Below are 22,104 nucleotides of genomic sequence, written 5' to 3' on the forward strand. Positions count from 1 at the left end.
CCCCTACTTTTTCGAAAGTTTGCTTTACTGCACTTCGCTTTTACGAAAGACCTACATTAGTACCTGGTTTTGCTCGCCAGAAGAAATCCGAAGAGGATTTTCACTTTTTTTTTTTTTTTTTTGATTTTCCCTTTTACAAAAAAAGGGAAAAGCGAAAATAGCATCCAGCGCTTATTTTATAGAGGCAGCACTTGCCCCAAGCAGTGAGAGTAGCGCCACCAAGCTCCTTTCCCGGGAACTACACTCAGCACCTCAGCATCAAGCTGCCATTAGCTTTTTTTTTTTTTCAATTTATTTTATTGAAGTATAACTGATTTACAATGCTGTGTTAATTTTGGCTGTACAGAAAAGTGATTCAGTTATACCTATATATACATTCTTTTTCAGATTCAAGCTGCCATTAGCTTTGAACTGTGTCTATGAGCATCTGTGCTTTACCTCCATTTATTTTGTTTCTTTTATTAGCAAGACATGTCCTCAGGTAATTACTTCTCTTTATGCCACTTCAGCTTAGGAAAGCTTTCATTGCAACGCTCTACTTTTGAATAGCAGGGGTAAAACTGTAGGCAGAACTGGGCTCCAACTTTGCCCCTGCATTCCTGAGAGCTACATCAACTCACCAAGCATTTATTAAACACCTGCTGTGTGCCCAGTCAAATGTGGAGTCTGCAGACTTCATGAGCATTTCAGATCAGAATGACGCAGTTAACTAATTCCCGACCGTCCTTGGAACCAGAATACTCGAGTCTGTACGGCCGGAATATTCTCATCCTGTGGTACAGTTATGTGGGAGCTCAGTCATAATCAGAAGCCGATGATTACTTTCCTTGAGTTACAACATGCGCTCGCAAATGTGATTTCTATAGTATTCTAAAATTAGTCTCTAGTTGCTTAGTATTTAAGTAGTGTCAGCCCAACAGAATCACATGCACTCAAAGATAGATGCTCTCAATTCTGTTTCCCCACCTTTTAAAATATCCTGCCAGCTCCATACTTGTACTGGGCACACAGCAGGTGTTTAATAAAGGCTTGGTGAGTTGATTCAGATCTCAGGAATGCGGGGGGCAGAGCTGGAGCCCCGCGCTTTGTATTATCAAAGCTTTCCCCTCCTCTTCCTTGCAGTTGACCTCTTTGAGGACACTCCCCTGCTAATTAGCACCTCTGCTCAAAGGTGAATAGGAAAAGTGAGAACTGTTGAAAACAGGACACATAGTCTCAACCCGGCTAATTTTGTGCACTGTTAATGCTGTAGAAAATACAGCATTAATGGTAGAAAGAATTGAAAGAAGGGCTGAAATTTGACTAGCTGTGGACTGTAAGGTAATTACTCACTACAAATGCCCTCCAGCCAATGCCAAGGTTGTTATTTAAGAAAAAGTGGAACAAGAACTGAAAGTTCTAAGAATGCCCATGTTGACCAAATCAGTGGTTCCCAAAATACTGGCCTTGTGCTGCTGGTGGTACCCAAGGCAATATGAATGGAGAGGGGGATGGATACAGAAAAAGTATTAAATCTCTTTGTGAAAAAAACAGATTCCTTTACGTTTCCTTTCGATTCTTTAATTGTATCTCAGTCTTACTTACGGGCTAACGAGTCCCTAACACCTCCCCTCTCTCTCTCTTATTTTTTTTTTTTGTAATTTAAGGCAAATTTTAACAGATTTATAAAAGTCGTATATACAAAATACGTTTAAACTAACCCCCGTAGCTATACAATACACTTTTTACACTGCATCATGTATCTCTTAACCTGGAACACAGCATCCGTAAACCGAGGCCTGTTCCCCACTGTCGGTGCCATTATGGGGGCGGGTGTGGAGCTGCAGCGACACCCCAGGGGTGGTGCCAGTGACCTGGCACTTGGCTGTTGCCCTTGAATTTCCTTTCTGAGTGTAGAGACCCTGGAAGAGCTCAGAGCTCCGTTTCTGCAGCCGCCGCCGCCTCTGATCGCCCCTGCGGCCCTGCTCCCTCTGCGGGGTCCCCCACGCACTACAGGGGCCACAGCACAGCACAGCTGAGGACGTGGCAGAGAGGAGGGGGCCGAGCACACAGCACTGAACTTCCTGGCGGCAGTGGTGTCAACAGAGAATAACATGCCTGCCAATTTTAGCTGCTTCGAATGGAGTGAAGGAAAAGACACTTGGAATGTTTTGCCATTTGTATAACAGGTCAAAAGGTAATGCTTTAAGATCCTAGAGATGGGCAGACTCAATAGAGATCTATTTTAAATTTCTCGATAAACAGGCTTGTTAGAGAATCTAACAGTTAAGATGATGGGGAGAAAGTTTCACAGGCTGCCCGTGAGCACTCCTGGGGCGGGCCTCGCCCCCCGCTTCCACAGACTCCGCAGCGAGAGCTCTGGCCACCTGTTTGCAGGTGAACCTGGAAAAGGTGCCCGGGCTCAACCAGAAAGCTTGGGTGAGGAGGGAAGCCATGGAGAACCAGCTTTGTTAGCCTGACTGTCAGATCAAGGCTGGTTCCACGTTTGTGATCTGAGTTCCAGAGTCTCCTAGGTGACAGTGCTCTCTGCCCACCGTGGGCACCGACCTTTTTTGAGGGCAGCTTGACAGGCGGTGGTGGGGAGACCTCCAGCGTCACCCCGAGGCTGCGGGAGGCTTCCCCGGGGGCCCGGGCACTGAACGGAGCGGGTGAGGCCCCAGGGCAGAGGGTTCACCTGCACGGACACGTGGCGGCTCCGTGAGATGCCTTAGAGCGCCCAGGCTGCCACGGCGGCACACCGGGCCTGTCACCACTCAGGGTGGGCGCTGCGCATCACAAAACGGGGCCTCCTGGAACCCCATTCTCAGTTCCTTCCTGACTGGAGAAATTCTGAAGTTAGCTGAAAAGCTGAGCCCCTGGACCAGCACCAGGAAGCACCAGAACCCAGAGCTGAGGGCCTGTTTCCCATGACTCACAAGGGTCATGCCCTCAGCTGCCCCTACATTGGACTTCCCTCGGCCGGACTCTGGGTCAGCCTCACCAGGTGGGATGCGCGGTCCACGCCTCCCCGGTCACCAGAGCGGTCTGGCTCTGCGACCTGCCGGGAAATTCAGTCCCGCGGGAGACCTCCACCTTGACTGTGAATAGCTGGGGTTATGTTTATTTGGGGGAATTAATCAGCTTCTGAAAGCACAAAATAAAGTGAATTCAGTGTTAATAAAAAGGCGCCTGAGTGACAAGCCTGGAACAGACAGACCAGGACGACTGTGAGCCCGTGCGGCTCAGCCCTGTCTACACTCTGCTGGGGGTGCAGAGTGCCGGCCACTCGCCCGCCCAGGAGGAAACTCGGGCTGGTCCAGGAACACCCAGTAGCTGCTCTAGTGTTTCACTGTGGTTTGTGTTACACACACACACACAAAAGAAAACCACCAGAATAAAAACACTACCTTCATAACCAGATCAGAAGCGGAGAACCCAATTTCCAGGGGGAGCCAGGTGTGCGCTTCTCTGTGAAGCGAGCCAGAGGGCCGCATTTACGGCAACAGATGCAAAGTCTTCGGGGCCCTGTAATAAGAACCTCACAGTGACGTGCCAAGGTCATTGCTGGATTTGAGGAGGAGGAGGGAGTCACCAGAGGTCAGGATGGGATACAAGAGCAGTTCCCTCCTGTTCTCAGCTACTCTACACCCTAATTACAGGCTTCCGGGGAGGGCCCTGCTGCCTACCAGGACTGTTTTGGGGCAGGAATCTCATGGTCTATGTCTGAGTTCCACCCCATTTCCTACCCCTTGCTATACTCAGACGCCAACTCCCAGGAACGTCCATCCTGCCAGGAGGTCTGAGAACTCACTCGGGCCTGGCAACATCCCGCTCCTTCCCGTTGTAACCTGGGGCGGGAGCCTCGCGTAGGATGTTCCCACGCTGAGCAGCGCTCCACTCTCCTAGGGGCTCGCGACCACCGTCAGGGTCAGCAGAACCCCTGCAGGTGTGCGGTCCACACCGAGGAGCCGCTCTGGGTGTGAAGCAACCCGTGTCATCCAGCGAGAGGCAGGCACTGGGGGTGCTTCAGGCAGGTAGCAACTTGTTGTGCTTTCAAGTAAGTTTTCCCCTGAAGAGATGCCGACATGGTGTGGAAACCAAAACCACCTATTTCGATATGCCATCCCGAGCACCAGTGGACACCCAGACTCTAAGTTCTAGTGGGTTCTGGAGGGCGAGACCTGGCAGGAGAGCAAGGGCCCATACGAGCAGCCGGGCCTTGCGTGACCTGAAGTCCTCCTCCAGCAGAAGGTAGGAAACAGACAAGACACCGACAGTGGGACCGAGGAGGCGGAGTGGCCCTTCCACGCCCCACGGGCTCCACTCCACCCACAGCGAGTCTCACCACTTCCCTGAACTCAGCGCGTACCACGTGCCACCTGCCGTTAAGGGCCGTTAACACAGCAAGTGCCGGCCTCTGAGCCGCCTTAACCAAGCAGCTCTTTCCTCTGGGGATCCGCCATCACCTTCTTCAGGGCCCAGGAGGTGCTGCACAAATGCAGTCAGTAAAAGTAGCCCCTGCTCGGGGGGGCTGAGCTCTCAGCCCTCCCAGCTGCAGGCCCAGCACCAACCTTGGCACCAGGGCCCGCGCCCGGAACGCCGAGTCCGTGAAATGCAGGAATCCCACACGCAAGGCCCACCTCTGCCAAGGGCTGCCAGGCAGACTTTAAAAGGGCTTGTCTTCTTCTTCAAACAGAGCTCCCTAAATTTCCAGGCATCACTGAAGAATGAGGTTGCTGCGCGCATCTGATGTGCCTTATGGAGAAGGTGAGGTCAAAAGGCCCGAAAGGACCACCCGACACACAGTCGAAAGCTTAGTGGGAACTTCTGCTTTTCACTTAAACCACAACAGAAAACCCAGCATCACTTTCTTCCTGAGGCAGGTCGCAGGTCACAGTGAGGGGAGGATTCGGGGGCCATGACGTTGCAGACCACAATTCCAGCAGCCTGGAGGGGGTCCTCCACGGTCCTCTGCTTCGTGGCTCCTGACCCCGGCTGCATAGCAACCACGCAGGAAACCAAGAGTGCGTCCGTGTGATGCCTGTACTGCACGGTCTCTGAGTGGCTCAGCCCGGGGCTTTGCAAAGCCCCTCACGTGATCAGACTGCAGCGCCAGAGCTGAGCATCATGATCTAGTCCAACTTTTACAAATGGGGAAACTGGAACCCAAAGAGCTTGGCCCTCAGCCACGTGGATAATGACGAGTGCACGTTTCTCTGGGGTGAAGGTGCGCTTCTGCCTTCCCCACTGTGGGCAGTTTAGGGGCCCACACGTGGACGCACACAACGCCTACCCGGGCAGTGGCCACTGGACAATACATATGTGCCTTCTCTACATGAGAATCCTGAGCTCCATGAGCTCTGTCGACTGGGAATGGTTCACACTTTGCGTCAGTGGTTTCTTCGTTTTGTGATGGGGACAGTCACCCCACGGGGTTGCAGAGAAAGAGTTCCCACCCTTCCCTTCCCTTGGGCTTCCTCCAGCCTCCGGTCTCTGGACACGTCCACGTCCATCACCAGGTCCTCTCCTCGGGCTCCCAGGTCTCAGGGCAGCAGGTGTGTCTTTACATGTGTTTGCCGCTGTTCCTTGTCCTGAAGTCGTGTTCCAGAGGCATCCACTCAGCACAGTGTTGGTGACAGCGCTCCTGTGTCCCATGTGGAAATAAAAACCGTGATCGACAAGTAATGAACCTTCAAGGAACATTAGGGTTTGAGTTACCCAACTGCTCTGAATTTGGGGGACTGAAAAATTAATGTTGGCTTGGCTTCGAATGCTGAGTTGATATTTTCTATTAAGCAAAGGAAAACTAAGGATTTCTCTTAATAAACATCCAGAAACTGAAGGTGGTCAGATCATCAAACCAGCCCCTACTGCCAATGCTAAAATGCTGTGCAAAGTGTAAGCGGCGAGCAATTCACTCCGACTGCTCTCATCCTAACGGTGCCTTTACTCACAATACCAAGTTAATGTCTGTTCCCAGGATGCCCAAGTTAGTCAGTCATAACTAGTAATCTTGTTTCAAGATTATTTCCTGATCTTGGAGTTGAAATAAACGGACTCATTTTTATCAAAGAAGTAAAAAAATTGCAAGAATAAGGAGTCTAGAGATCTCTATAAATTACAAAGCTACAACGCAATATCTTTGAAACAATTTCTCTACAAACTGAAGGGTTAAAAAAAATATTTCAGTAAAAAACGGACATGTGTCCTTATGTGAGGAAAATATCTTAGTTTGAGGAAGTTTATTGTTACATTTTTGTAATAATAGATGAGGCACAACTATCTCCTGCTTCTCCAACATCTCAATAAAAAAAAGACAATAATCAAGGGTAACAGTGAAATTAAAATAAAATAAAATAGAAAAGCCTAAGGTTTTGGAGAGAAAAGTGACTATAATCTATGTGTAGAAAGGCTGTAAATGGTTTCAGTTGACCTTGCAAAGAGCGATCTTCTTCTCGGATGCCGACCAATCACGGAATTGAGGGCCGGGAGCCTTGCAGGACTAAGTCATCCACTCAGCTCGCCGTGAAGAAAGGGGAGCCGAGCCCGGCCGCAGAGGGGGAGAGCGGGTCAGTTCTTGGCCGGGCAGGAGCCCCCGCCTAGGGCCGTCCCCCCCTGCTTCCCAGTCCGCTCGGCTTCCCTGTCTATACCAACTCGCTTCCGCCTCTGAAAGCAAACTAGCAACCGCGTCAGAAGGTTTAAAGGACAAACAGCGCTTGCCAACCATGCTGACCCCAACTCGCCAGCAAGCCTTTCAGACGGGCACCTCTACCCGCTACGCCGACCGCGAGGGCCGCCGCCTCCTCCGCCAGGGCCACGGGGAGTGCTTCCAGGCTGGTGAGGAAGTGCGTGGGTCCCGACACACGTGTGAGACCTGGAACCCAGCGGGCGAGGAGCGCTCTTGCCCCAGGACAGGGTCCTCTGAGCAGTGACAGCGGGGTCTCGGGCCGCCCTGACACAGCCCATTGAGAATGTTCTTTTTCCTTTAAACCTCGGTCATCGGCCCCGACCCCGGGGCACATCCTTTCAGTTTATGAAGAGCCATAGAAAGCAGTACAAAAACAGCAACTTTTCTCCAGCCAAAAGAAAGAGCCGAACCCCCAGCAAACATCCACAGGAAGCTTTGAGCGCCCAGAGAGACAGGATTTCATGTTGTCTCCTCATTAAAACCCTGTGATAACAAGGCTGACTCAGAAGCAGTTTTTTTCCTCCCTTTCCTTCTGGGTCAGCATCTGCCACAAGATCCCTGTTTATCTGCTGGGTGAAGGCGAGTGAGCCACTCACCAGGGACACAGGACCGGGAACAGTGTGGCCTGGGGATGGGGCCCAGGGACGGTTACTAAACCACAGGAACATTCTGGTGCCACTGACAGAGGAAGCTTTTTTCTCTTTTAAATGCTAGGCAGAATCCTCAACACGCCAGACACTTTTGAGTAGAGTCATACACAGCGGGGACCAGTTTGGAATGCAATGTATTTTTTACACAGTGAAAGACACCTGGACAGAGTAACCGGACAAGTTAACTGAGTGCAAGATTGACCAGCTCGCGTCAACATTCACAGCCTCTGCAGTTTCACTCAGAGGAGATCACATCCGACAGTTTTCCTGTGACGTGTGTCTGTTAGTAGAAGCGAGAGACCTTGATGAGAACCTCGATTCTCGGCCGGCCACCGGAAGGCAGCGCGGAGCCCAGCGGCGTTAACGAAGGCTCTGCTGGCAATGCCGCCAGCTCTCGAAAGCCCCTGAGCGGAAAGGAGCTCTCCGCTTCCTCCGAAGAAGGAAAGGCTCCCCGAGGCCGACTGCAGGTGTCTCTCGGAGACAACACCTCTGCAAGGCCAGTTGGTTTAAGTCTTTGCCGAGGGGCGGGGAGGGTGGGCACAGAGGCAGCAGGCACTGCCCTGTGCAGGGGGGAGGGGGCCGTTCACGGCAGCGTCCGTGTGCACACCTTCCACCCCACGTCCTGTCGTGTCGTGGGGTGATCTGACAGGGCGGGAAGAAAGCGCAGGTTGTGGGGACATTAAGTCAAGTCCACACCGCCAGCTCTCACTCCCACCCTCTCATCTAACAGCCGGGACCCACTGGCACAAGAGACTTAAAAGGCAACGCGCTCCCCTGGGGAGGTGGCGGGGACAGCCCGCGATTCACCTCCTTTCACCTCCTACAAACCTCCACCAGGCAACGCTCCTCACCAAGCACTCGCGAGTTAGAGAGAAAAGCCATCTGCAAAGACGTCGGGTTTTGTGTTTCTGTCATTAAAGACAGAGCACGCATGCACACACACACAGTCCTCAATTACATTGTGTCAGAGAAGGAATAGTTTCTGTAAAAAGAAAGAAAGCTGTATTATTTGGCATTACACATTAATACCAAAGCGATCGCTGGGGTTTTCAGTAGTTTCACTAGTCCCCAGGATTCAGTAGCTAACATCAAAGTGTCACGTCCTTTGGCCTAGAGCGCGGCGGCGTGGTGGGTCTCACAGCATCCCTGAGCCAGGTGTTGAGGGCACGGATTCGGGAAACCCGCTCCGGGACACCGGGGAGATCTGGCCTGTGGCCGGCCAGGCTGCTCAAGGACCACAAGAGTGAGGGGCATCCTCTTTCATTGCAACATAATATTCTTTCAGGTTCTCTTGCAGGATGGTGTCCTTCACAGCGTGAAACGCGAAGCGGATGTTCTCCGTGTCTATGGCAGTGGTGAGGCGGATTGCTGCGATTCCATCTCTTCCGGTTGAAATACTGGACCAGGTAGCACTGGACGTCCTCCAGCCTGTGGGGGTCGCCCTTGAAGTCTGGGAAGTGCTTCTTCTTCTTCTTTTTTTTTTTTTTAATAAATTTATTTATTTAATTTTGGCTGCATTGCGTCTTCGGTTGCTGTGCGCGGGCTTTCTCTAGTTGCGGCGAGCGGGGGCTGCTCTTTGTTGCAGTGCACGGGCTTCATCATCCCGGTGGCTTCTCTTGTTGTAGAGCATGGGCTCTAGGCGTGGGGGCTTCAGTAGTTGTAGCACGCGGGCTCAGCAGTTGTGGCTCGCGGGCTCTAGAGCGCAGGCTCAGTAGTTGGGGCGCACGGGCTTAGTTGCTCCACCGCATGTGGGATCTTCCCGGACCAGGGCTCGAACCCGTGTCCCCTGCATTGGCAGGCGGATTCTTAACCACTGCGCCACCAGGGAAGCCCTGGGAAGTGCTTCTTGAAGCTGATGGTCTTCACTTTCTCCACCAGGAGGTCCATCTTGTTGAGGAACAGGATGATGGAGACGAAGAAGAGCTTGTTGTTAACGATGGTCTCAAAGATGCTCATGGACTCCGCCAGGCGGCTGGTGCGCCTGTCCTCCGTGAGGACCTGGTCGTACTCACTGGACAGGCCCATGAACAGGATCAAGGTGATCCCATCAAAGCACTGGAACCACTTCTGGCGCTGAGACCGCTGGCCGCCCACATCCACCATCTTGAAAGGTATTTTTTTAATGACAAAGTCATGATCCACGATGCCCTTGGTGGCCTTCCTCGCCAGCAGGATGTCCTGCTTGCTAGGGAAAGTAATTCAGCTGGCCAATCCGGTCCAAGTTATCCAGGAAGTACTTCACTGATTCACCCAGCTGAAACTCCCTCCTCCGGCTGGCTGAAAGCTTCCCTGATGCCAGAATCCCTCCAGAGCGCGGTCAGAGCAGGTACATACAGCTGAAAGGCGGCAGACTCCACGGGCAGCCCTGCTTTGTTCTCAGAGGCCATGAGGAACATCCCCTGCTTCTCATTTTCAGAATACTGCCAAGGAACACCAAGCCTGTCTCGTGCATCAACCAGAACCCTTGAGCCCTTGAGGATGTTGTTGAAGATGGTGTCGCGGAACTCGAGAAGTGCGCTCTGGTCGAACTCGCGGCCGCGGACGATGCGCATCTGCTTGAGGAAGGCGGACCTGCCGCTCTCGCAGGGCCCAGCGGCAGGATCCTAACGAGGCGCCGCACGGCGCGCAGCTCGCGGTCCAGCCCCGCGTAGATGTCCCGGCTGCGCCTGCGCTGCCCTGCCTTGCGCTCCGCATCGCGGGCGGCGCTGGCCTCGGGCGGCAGCAGGCAACGGCTGAGGATCCGCACCGCACCGGACATGGCTGGTGAGGCCATGGACCCCGCGGCGGGCGAGGCGGCAGCCGGCCGCTCCCTCACGCCGCGTCCTCTGCCGCTGTCCCGAGGGCCCTCTGTCTGGCTCTTAAATACAGTGGTTCTCCCCTGGCAAACCATAAGTCTAGCTACTTTTTTTTTTTTTTTTTGGCTGCGTTGGGTCTTCGTTGCTGCGCGCGGGCTTTCTCTAGTTGTGGGGAGCGGGGGCTACTCTTCCTTGCGGTGCGCTGGCTTCTCATTCCGGTGGCTTCTCTTGTTGCGGAGCACAGGCTCTAGGCGTGCGGGATTCAGTAGTTGTGGCACACGGGCTCAGTAGTTGTGGCTCACGGGCTTAGTTGCTCCGCAGCATGTGGGATCTTCCGGGACCAGGGATCGAACCCGTGTCCCCTGCACTGGCAGGCAGATTCTTAACCACTGCGCCCCCAGGGAAGTCGCAATCTAGCTACTTTTTACTGTATGGTCACTTCTCAGTATCCGTGGGGGATGGGTTCCAGCACCCCCTGTGGATACCAAAATCCTTGGATGCTCAAGTCCCTCATATAAAATGGCATAGTATTTGCATATAACCTACACAATCCTCCCATATACTTCAGATCATCTCTAGATTACTTATAATACCTAATACAGTGTAAGTGCTATGTGAATAGTTGCTGGTGCACAGCAAATTCAAGTTTTGCTTTTTAGAACTTCCTGGAATTTTTTTTTTTTCCATCTGTGGTTTGGTTGAATCCATGAACACGGAACCCGAAGCTAGGGAGGGCCACTTTTTTATCTTTAAAAGTGACTTCTGGGGGAGGGATGGACTGCGAGTTTGGGGTTAGTAGATGCAAATTATATCATATAGAATGGATGGACAACCAGGTCCTACTGTGTAATACAGGGAACTATATTCAATGTCCTGGGATAAACCATAATGGAAAAGAATACGAAAAAGAATGTATATATATATGTATAACTGAGTCACTTTCCTGTACAGCAGAAATTAACACAACATTGTAAATCAACTATACTTCCATAAGAATTAATTAATTAATTAAAGCAACTTCTGTCTATGGCCTGCAATTAAAGTTTTTCCTTAAAGCAGATACGCAAAGTTTCCTTTTAAAAGACATTTATCTGAGTAAAAAGTGAGTCAAATTTTAAAAAAGGCTAAGAAAATAATAGTATAGAAAATAATTTTAAAAGGCTAAGAAAATAATAATAACAGGATAACACACAAGTCAGGAAAGTGATGCTCAGTTTTGCAAATGTTGCTCAAGACGGAAGAGTTCTCTGTCCTCCAAGTTAAAACCCAAAACGGCGCAGAGGAGGGGGACCCGAGAATCAACAAACAGCTCTTACCATATAAACCACAGCAGCAAGGTTGTCCATCTAAAATGGGGTGTGAAGAGGTCCCTCATTTTGCCTCGGTCTTCCTGTTTCAAGACAAAGAATACCATTTACTCTCCTCCCCCGCGGATGTGTGGGCACCAGTTGGTAGCCTGAGACCAGTGGATACCTGAGGCTGGGAGGGAGGTTTCTGGTGGGCTGGACACTCACGTTCCGGGAACCCGGGACTCAGATCCACGGCACTCAGCCCCCCAGCCCAGGGAGGCCTCCAGCCAGGACTCAGCAACGTCCAGAGGTGGAGACATTCCACACCCCACCCCAACCTGGAATCCTGGAGCCGGGAAGCAGGCCCTTCAGGCTTGGCCCCTCTGAGGCCTCTCGGGCGATCCCATGGACCAGGGAGCAAACAACCAGTCCAAGATGCCTCCCGCCATTTCACACCCTCCCCACCCAAAGCCAGCTCTAGGTCAAGGTGACAAAAATTTATGTGCTGAAAATCAATTCACCAAAAGCCAACTTGCCAAAAGACCAATTAGCTAAATGACTCACTTGCCAATTTTATATAATTTACTAATTTATCAAATCTTTGCTTTACAATGTTCTATTTTAAAACATATATTCTTGGGGGGGAGGGATAAATCGGGAGATTGGGATTGACATATACACACTACTATATATAAAATAGATAACTAATAAGGACCTACTATATAGCATAGGGAACTCTACTCAATACTCTGTAATGGCCTATATGGGAAAAGAATCTAAAAAATAGTGTATATATGTATATGTATAACTGATTCAGTTTGCTGTACACCTGAAACTAACACAACATTGTAAATCCATTATACTCCAATAAAAATTTTTTTAAAAAGCATCAACAAGAAAAATAATTTAAAAAATATATTCTATGACTGGGATTATCTTCTTAGATTTATTTAATGAACATATTATTCTTAGCAGTTTGAGAAGTGCTCACTTATTTAAACATGCTAAAAGTTTTTTTTAAAAAGATTATGGGGGCTTCCCTGGTGGCGCAGTGGTTGAGAATCTGCCTGCCGATGCAGGGGACACGGGTTCGAGCCCTGGTCTGGGAAGATCCACATGCCGCGGAGCAACTGGGCCCGTGAGCCACAACTACTGAGCCTGCGCATCTGGAGCCTGTGCTCCGCAACGGGAGGGGCCGCGATAGTGAGAGGCCCACGCACCGCGATGAAGAGTGGCCCCCGCTCGCCACAACTGGAGAAAGCCCTCGCACAGAAACGAAGACCCAACACAGCCAAAAATAAATAAATAAATAATAATTTAAAAGATTATGGGTTGGGCTTCCCTGGTGGCGCAGTGGTTGAGAATCTGCCTGCCAATGCAGGGGACACGGGTTCGAGCCCTGGTCTGGGAAGATCCCACATGCCACGGAGCAACTGGGCCCGTGAGCCACAATTACTGAGCCTGCGCGTCTGGAGCCTGTGCTCCGCAACGAGAGGCCGCGATGGTGAGAGGCCCGCGCACCGCGATGAAGAGTGGTCCCCACTTGCCGCAACTAGAGAAAGCCCTCGCACAGAAACAAAGACTCAACACAGTCATAAATAAATAAATAAATAAATAAAAGAACGTGAATTTCTTAAAAAAAAAAAAAAAAAGATTATGGGTTATAGGTGGTTTAATCTACCCATGAATATTGTCTTTGTGAACAAAAATATTTTGTAATATATTCTTGAATAAAAAGACTACTCATTAATATGCTTATTGAATATATTTGAGCATGTTTGTATTTATTGACTATATTTTAGAACAGATTCATTCATTAATATACTTAATGAATTCATTAATATAGTTATTGTGGAATATATTATATGTGTTAATATAAACACAGGAAAAATATATTCCTATATATTGATATATGTATTAGCATATACATAGGAAAAATCTATTCCTATTTACTAAATATATTCAAAAAGAATAATCCTTAAAACACGTTTTTGGTAAACTGATACATTGGCAAGAAAAATTGGCTTTTGGAGAGTTGGTCTGCTTTCTGGAAAATCCTTCTCTTCTCTTTTTGGTGATGGGGGATTCACCACCTTCTTGGAGCCTTCCTGGACCCGAGAGAACTCTCTCTCTGGGCCTGGCTGCTCCTGGCTGCATCAGCTATGCACCTGCCCCAGTGACCTCCATAAAGCAACAACAACAACAACAAAAAAAACAGGCCCCGCTGCTGGGTACCCTGGAACACAGAGAGGCCCCTGCGGCAGCAGCTCCTTTCCAAAGAGAAGCCCACGACTGGAGCATCCAGGCTTGCCACTGTCACTTTGCAACACACATTTGAAATCACTGTATGCTTTCTCCATCCGGAGCATCTTCCCACAGGAGGGACGGGGGAGAATGCAGTCCCTCCCCAAAGGCAACTAAATGAGCCTCCTGCACCCCAGACTCTCTGGGATGCCCCCTACCCCAACCCTGTGCTTCCCAAAGCAGATTTGGGATATGTCTCCTGGTTTCTATGTTGTCAGACCCTGCCTAGCACTTCCTCTCAATCTGGTGAAATTCCATTCAGTTCTTTTTGCCTAATATAGAAACAATCAGAAAAATGATATTATTTTTTTAAAAATAGGGCTTCCCTGGTGGCACAGTGGTTAAGAATCCGCCTGCCAATGCAGGAGACATGGGTTCAAGTTCCCTGGTCTGGGAAGACCCACATGCCGCGGAGCAACTAAGCCCGTGCGCCACAACTACTGAGCCCGCGTGCCACAACTACGGAAGCCTGCAGACCTAGAGCCTGTGCTCCGCAGCAAGAGAAGCCACCGCAATGAGAAGCCCGCGCATCACAACGAAGAGTAGCCTCCGCTCGCCACAACTAGAGAAAGCCCGCTGCAGCAACAAAGACCCAATGCAGCCAAAAATAGATAAAGAAATAAATTTATAAATAATAATAATAATAATTTCCTTGTAGGGTCTGTTGTTTGCTTAAGGGTATTTGTGATGTTTCTCTAAGCCACATGGCTGATTCTTGAGGGCAGGGACTGCAGCCTTTAATCTGGCTCCCTTCTCCCCACTTGCACCTGCAGTGAGTGCTCATCAATTTGTAGTGTGGGGGATTCCCTGATGGTGTTGCCTGGGGAGCGGTGCACCATCCATTAAGGATGTCTACACAGGGGCGGTTCGGTGTCTTGGATCTAAGTCTATCGTGGCGCTTTCTAACGTGATTTTATTGTCAAGCCTTTGCCGATCAATCACATTTGCTAATCAGACTTCATGGGTGTTGAAAGATGAAACTGAAGCAGGAGTAGTTACGGGACCCATTACGGGACATTATATTGCATTTCTCTAATCACTTCTCCAGGTGGTACTTTTAGGACTTGGCAGTGAAAATACACAGACTGAGGTTGCCAAATTCCTTTTGCAGATCCTGCCCACTGCACCCCTCACCCACTCACATGCACATGCTCCCAGCACGTGCAGCAACATGCACAGTCAGTCCGCCAGGCACTGACCTGTCTGGAGATGATGAGTTTCCCCAGAGGCATGGGGGCTCCGTTTTCTGTGGCTATCCTCTTTAAGGTGGCGATGGCCTTTTCCTGGTTTCCGGACAGCACATCATACCTTGCACTCTCTGGCAGCCACTATGAGGACAGGAGACCGAGATGTGGCCAGTTAGGGCAGAACAGAAGGCTCGGTCACAGCCATACACTCTCATGTGTGTGTGGAGTCCTTAAGGCCGGAGGCTCTGGGGCCAGAAGCCTGGCTTCAAATCCTGGCACTGCCATTGATTATAATGGCTCTGTGACCTTGCGCAATAACTTGACCTCTCTGTGCCTCCATTTCCTCATCCATAAAATGGGGATAATAATAGAACCTCCCTCTTAGGGTTGTTGAGAGGATTAAATGGGATAATCCAGACAAAGTGCTTAGCACAGTGCCCGGAATGGGTTAATATATCTGTTCCTGTTGCCGTTGTTATTACTGTAATTTGGTGCTGCTGAGTTGCAGGTGACAGCTGAATTAAATTAAGCCTGCCACCAAAAAAGAAAAAAAGTCCACCACTCTCACCATCATCATCATTATCCCTATCTCTCAAGAAACTACACCTCACCTGTGTTTAGAATCGTCTGGCAAACTCAGTCTAAGAGACAGAAAGAAATCAGAAAGACCTTTAGGCCTACTAGAGTCCCAACCCCAAGTGACTAGATAGAGATCTCTCCACAAAACAAAGCAACAGCAATCTGTGAAATGAGAGAGTATGAGACTTGGAGTCAGAAGATTTGGTTCAAATGAGTTCTACTGTTTATTTGCTGTGTGTCTTTTGACAAGTCAATCAACCTTTCTGGGCCTCAGTTTCCTCATCAGTAAAATGAGAATATAGCAGAGATTGCTAGCATCCATTAAAATTCATGCTTCCCTTTCCATAGTATAGAGTTGTCCTTGGATATGGCTGCCCAGCCAGAAACTACATTTCCCAGCACCTCTTGCATCTAGGCATGGCCATCTGACACGCTTTCACCAATGGCACGAGAGCAGAATATTCCTGGCCAAGTTATTTAAGTATACATCTCTACCTGCCCTTCTTCAGTCTACATGTAGAAGATTCCAAAGCCCTAGACAGTGGCAGAGCTACAAGCTGGAAGGAACCCTGGGTCCAGAATCACACTTGTCAAATAGAAGCACCCATTCTGGACTGTTCTGTGAGTGAGAAATAAACTCCTATTGTGTTAAGTTACTGAATGTGTAGGCTTTATTTGTTACAGCAGCTGGTATCATCCTAACTAATATAGGGGTTCATCATAGTCCTACCTCCTGTGGTTACTGGGAGGAATAAATATGATAATGCCTATAAAGAGGCTGGCATAGGGCCTGCTACACTGTTATGCTAAGTAATTATTAATACCTATTGTCATTACCAGTAATTATTATGTTATTTATCATAGATGAGACCTACCTCCCTACAGGCTTATTTTGGGGCCCACTGGCTGTAAAGCATTTCATGGATGTGGTCTTCACATGAAATGATAAACGTGTGGTCTGATCTCGCTGTGTGTGGGAGGTAGTTTATGCAGAGATGAGACGGAGGGATCATTTGAGCCCTTGGACCCAGCCATGCCTGAAGCCAGATATTTAATATTCTATCATATGTTTCTTTCACTCAAGCCAGTTTGAACTGGGTTTTGTCACTTGCAACTTAAGAATCCCAACTATTCCAAATACACTCACCTTAAGTGTAGCTCTTGTAGTGCGGGGAGAGGGAGCAAGGTATCGCCCATCCCCTTGATATCTCCCTCAAGAATATCCCAGCAGTGTCTGCCTGGAGGAAACCCAACACCCCATACTGGGCCCACCCCAGGCCCTGTTCCTTTGTCTCATTTCCTGATTAAAAGAAATAATCTTAAAAGTGGCTTTGGTGCCCTCCTCCACACCCTCCCCACCAAAATATAATGAACGGCAGGAGACCAAGTAACAAAGGCTGAGATGTCTTAAAGGATACCTACAAAACACAGAACAGCAAAGAGGAGGAGTGGGACAGCCGAGAGGATGAGCAGCCAACGCCAGCCCAGGCTGGGCATCACAAACACAGCCAGGACAACCTCGAACACTGTCCCGATGGCCCAGAACACCTGGCATGGGAGAATGGGGGTCAGTAATGGGGCAGCATTGGTCAACACAGTGAGCGATTTCAGGATCATTGTAGACAACGTTATCCGTGTAGGTAAGGGGGTCCTTGGGGGTCAGGAAAGTCAGAATGGCCATCACTTTTCCTGTGGCTCATATGGTTGGGCCAGGGCCTCCATGTTGTCTATCTCCTGAGGGTACCATCCACACTGTATGATATTTGCATGGTGCCCACTGGAGTGTGCAATGTGGCAGCTCTGGTTAAGGAGATCAATATGATCAATATTGTGTGAGGCCAGTAGAGTAGTGGACACATTGGTTTTTGTCTACTCACATCCATCTCCCTTGCCCAGTAGTGCCCCGGTATCCTTTATCAGAATTGTCTCTCCCCTGTGGGGCTGAATATCTTCTGTCTGCTTCTCTGAATCACATTCCATCCTTTTCCACCTTGCTCTTTGTATGGACTGCATCCACAGTCCCCCTGTCCCCTGGCTACACATTGGGTGCAGCCAATGGGGAGCCCCACAGGAGATGGGGAGGAAAGACGGATTGGGGTGCTTATTCCTCTGGCTTCTTCTCTGCAGGGTGGTCATGGGCTGGCTGCATCCCTTGGCTGAAGGTCACAGCTCCTTTCCAAGAGCCTTTGCCATACAACTCTCTCTTTCTCTCTCTCTCTCTCTCTCTCTCTCTGGGCTGCTAATTACTCTCTCCCTTTGCCCCTTCAGGGACCTTATAAATAGTCCCTTTATGAAACCCTCTTCAGCCAAAGCAATCTTGAGGGAAAAAAATGGAGCTGGAGGAATCAGACTCCCTGACTTCAGACTATACTACAAAGCTACACTCATCAAGACAATATGGTACTGGCACAAAAACAGAAATATAGATCAATGGAACAGGATAGAAAACCCTGAGATAAAGCCACGCACCTATGGTTAACTAATCTATGACAAAGGAGGCAAGGATGTACAATGGAGAAAAGACAGTCTCTTCAATAAGTGGTGCTGGGAAAACTGGACAGCTACATGTAAAAGAATGAAATTAGAACACTCCCTAACACCATACACAAAAATAAACTCAAATGGATTAAACACCTAAATGTAAGACTGGACACTATAAAACTCCTAGAGGAAAACATAAATCACAGCAAGATCTTTTTTGACCCACCTCCTAGAATAATGGAAATAAAAACAAAAATAAACAAATGGGACCTCATGAAACTTAAAAGCTTTTGCTTTTAAGCAAAAGCAAACTATAAACCGCAAAGGAAACTATAAACAAGACGAAAAGACAACCCTCAGAATGGAAGAAAATATTTGCAAACAAATCAACGGACAAAGGATTAATCTCCAAAATATATAAACAGCTCATGCAGCTCAATATTAAAAAAAACAACCAACCCAATCAAAAAATGGGCAGAAGACCTAAATAGACACTTCTCCAAAGAAGACATACAGATGGCCAAGAGGCACATGAAAAGCTGCTCAACATCACTAATTATTAGAGAAATGCAAATCAAAACTACAATGAGGTATCACCTCACACTGGTTAGAACGGGCATCATCAGAAAATGTACAAACAACAAATGCTGGAGACGGTGTGGAGAAAAGGGAACCCTCTTGACTGTTGGTGGGAATGGAAATTGATACAGCCACTATGGAGAACAATATGGAGGTTCCTTAAAAAACTAAAAATAGAACTACCATATGACCCAGCAATCCCACTCCTGGGCATATACCCAGAGAAAACCGTAATTCAAAAAGACACATGCACCCCAATGTTCATTGCAGCACTATTTACAATAGCCAGGTCCTGGAAGCAACCTAAATGCCCATCGACAGACAAATGGATAAAGAAGATGTGTCACATATATACAATGGAATATTACTCAGCCATAAAGAGGAACAAAATTGGGTCATTTGTAGAAATGAGGATGGACCTAGAGACTGTCATACAGAGTGAAGTAACTCAGAAAGAGAAAAACAAATATCATATATTAACGCATACATGTGAAATCTAGAAAAATGCTACAGATGAACCGGTTTGCAAGGCAGAAATAGAGACAGAGATATAGAGAACAAACGTATGGACACCAAGGGGGGAAAGCAGGGGTGGTGGTGGGGGGATGAATGGGGAGATTGGGATTGACATATTATACACCAACATGTATAAAATAGATAACTAACAAGAACCTGGTGTATAAAAAATAAAATTAAATTAAGAAAAAAAAAGAAAAGAAACCCTCTTCAAATTATCCTAATGTATGTTGTTTCCTGCTGCAACCTTGAGTCTACAACTATTGTCCGTTCCAAAACATCGTCCTTCATCTTCTCCATCTGGGAGCCCCCAAGAGCCTTCCTAAATCCCCTTTTGCTTAAAGTAACCACAGTCCATTTCAATTGCTAACAACCAGAGGGACAGTCAAAACGGCTAACAATTTATAGCACTGACCAAAGAGTGGACACCATACAGTATTGGCCAATCAGAATGAACCCTGGTCACACACCTCCCCCAACCCTCACCAGACTTTAGTTGCTGCATCATGGGGAGTTCTAGGGAGTCCTTAGAAAGGACAGGGTGTCAGGCAATGAGGGCCAGTCAGGGTTCAGGATCAGCTGGCAGATGCATTTCAATATTTAAACTGGTTCATCCACACCAGTGTGGACCAGCTGACTACCACCCTCATTGGTCAGGGGTAGACACAGTCAGGATGGTTAAGTTGGGCTGTGGGGTCAGTGTGATCAATACTGTCATGTAATCATGGTGATTAGGGACAGTTGTGACTGTGGACCTCAGTGTCCAGCAGGGACAAATAATACTGCCACTGCATGGAGGAGGGCTGTTGGGCAGCTATGTATTTGCCCTGAGATCTTCCAGATCATGGTTGGAAAATGGGTCACAGGACCCTGGCAGAGGGAGGGCTTGAGAGGGACTGGATGGTCCAAGAGAGTTTTAAGGCAGTCTACTCGCCACAGATGTGGCCATGAATGGCGATCTCACACAAGACACGAGTCAATCTAGTGCAGGGGCAGGAGTTTGGTCCACTCAAGCTACAATGTTCAGCACCAACTTTCAGATAAAAGTCATTTCTAGTTCAGGAAGGACATACTACCTGCCGGCTACCATTTTTTTTCAGGGATGGTAGATTGAATTTCTTGTCAATGGAAGAATTTATCTATATTGCAAAACAACCATGTTGAAATCAACATAAATGATCCATTCAAATCCTTGCATAATGGATCTGTTATATTTTTCTTAAACTCCTTTTCCTTCTCCTATGGCTCAAGACACCTGGGAATCTCCTGCTCAGAGACTGAGTAATATCCAGAATCCCAGACCATCCTCCTTACCTCAATCAGCAAAATACACTTAGCTCTGGCTTTCATGGGAAGGAACTCAGCATAGAGCGTCACCCTGGGAATGCAAAAGACAGAGAGGGCGTTAAGGTCGGGACTGAGTGGGAAGATTGCTATGGTTTTCTGAATTTCTCGGCCAACTTTCCTCCAAGGGTGGTCTGTGGACCACTTAGATCAGGATTTCTGGGGATGATGGCTAAATACGCAGATCCCCAGGGTCCATACCAGACCTTCAGAAACAGACTCTCAGGGGTGGGGTCCTGGCATCAGCATTTTTAACCAACTTCCCCCCGCCACCCCATATGATTCTCAAATTTAGTACCTACTATCATTGAGCATTCCCCCAAACCCAGTAAATGTAGGTGAAAAAAGAGTGGTGGGATGATGGGCAACTTCAATCTAGAACCGTTCCTTAGATTTTCCCTATCACTCAAGTCCTGAATAGTCTTGGAGTAGAGGCCTTTCATATGGCAGGAGGCCCCTCATCCCGGGTCCATCTGATGTCTCCTTGTGACTAGACTCAGCCCATGTCTTCTTGGCAAGAACCTCACAGAAATGATGCTGAACTCTTCCCAGTGCCTCACACTGGGGACATGACGTCGAGTAGTCCCATCATTGGTGATATTAACTTTCATGACCAGGTCAAGTTTTCTGATAGATATTTCCATCCTAAAGTTATCAATTTTCCATTTGTGATTAAGAAGTACTTTATGGGGGAACATTCAGAGATTATGTCAATATCCTGCTCCCCATAGAACCTCTACTCACCAGCTTTAGCATTCCATCTTTTGACTATTTCTGCCTGAATCAACCACCACTATGATGACAAGTTGTATTTATTATTTCCATAACTCCTTCTACATTTATTGGTTGACATTCTATTCTACTGTAAGGAAGAGCTTTCTTTTCTCCTGCCTCATCCATCTATCTATCTACCTACCCACCTATCCATTCATTTCATCAGTATGGACTTGTGGATTCCTGTTTTATTCAATGGGTTGTAATCCATTACTGCCTTTATTATTTTGATGCTCAGACTGTCCCAGATCTGGTCAGTGGAAGCCCTTTCAAGCTGATTCCTATGTCTTTTTGACATGTCTCCATCATTCCTTGAGCTCTTTCTTACTTTCTTGTACAAAAAGATGTCCAGGCTCATCTAGTACTTTCTTTGCCCCAACCATGGGGTCAGTCATTTTTCTAAGAAGTCCTGGTTCCTTTTGGCAGAGGATGGTGTTTAGAAACCAAGATCTGAGTGCTCAGTGTGCTCATGCTATGAGGGTTTCCATTGCTTCTAGACCCTCCCAGTGGACACAGCTAAGAGATCTACCATCTATTTATCTATCTATCTATCTATCTATCATCTATTCATCCATCCTTTCTCTGGGTGTCTCTATTTCTCGCTCTCTCTCTCTCTTCCCACATGCACACCATACATCTATATCTATTTCTATATCTATCTGTGTATATGTATTTTTAAAAACAATGAGTTCATACTGATACTTTCAATACCAGTCCAACACTTTAGGATTCTTTCTAACCTTTAAATTTCCATTTTTGTAATTTTCTTTTCCAACATTGAGAATTCCCTGTCTCATTATCCTCAAAATATTTCTCATCTGCTCAATCAATTCACTTGTTTACTCAATGTAACCAATGTCCCAACCATATTGGCTGCCTCCTCCATCTACCTCCACATCCTCCTCCCTTCCCTTTCACTTGCTCAGCTAATGGGCACGC

The 22,104-nt window shown here is 48.1% G+C and overlaps 1 protein-coding gene and 1 pseudogene across 9 annotated transcripts in view; both read right to left on the reverse strand.

Annotated features, from left to right (window-relative positions):
• Window positions 1–22,104, reverse strand: part of SVOP (SV2 related protein) — an 88,199-nt gene that overhangs the window by 16,592 nt on the left and 49,503 nt on the right. For 6 of the 8 annotated variants that reach the window (XR_014234169.1, XM_082354125.1, XM_082354122.1 and 3 more), the window contains 4 exons: window positions 20,362–20,425; window positions 16,894–17,019; window positions 14,905–15,033; window positions 11,429–11,502 (listed from right to left, as the gene is read on the reverse strand). Coding sequence is in view for 7 of the 8 variants with exons in the window: in XM_082354125.1 (XP_082210251.1) it covers window positions 11,429–11,502; window positions 14,905–15,033; window positions 16,894–17,019; window positions 20,362–20,425 (393 nt within the window). In the remaining variant the exon portion in view is untranslated. The remainder of the gene's footprint in view (window positions 1–11,428; window positions 11,503–14,904; window positions 15,034–16,893; window positions 17,020–20,361; window positions 20,426–22,104) is intronic. The other 2 variants (XM_082354123.1, XM_082354127.1) reach the window with 2 other exon arrangements.
• LOC309610816 (guanine nucleotide-binding protein subunit alpha-12-like) lies at window positions 8,216–10,543 on the reverse strand (annotated as a pseudogene). Its single transcript has 2 exons — window positions 9,132–10,543; window positions 8,216–8,767 (listed from the first exon to the last, which is right to left on the reverse strand). The product of its transcript is annotated as a guanine nucleotide-binding protein subunit alpha-12-like (transcript).

Source organism: Balaenoptera borealis (assembly GCF_965194805.1).
Source record: "Balaenoptera borealis genome assembly, chromosome: 14".
NCBI classification, from domain to species: Eukaryota; Metazoa; Chordata; class Mammalia; order Artiodactyla; family Balaenopteridae; genus Balaenoptera; species Balaenoptera borealis.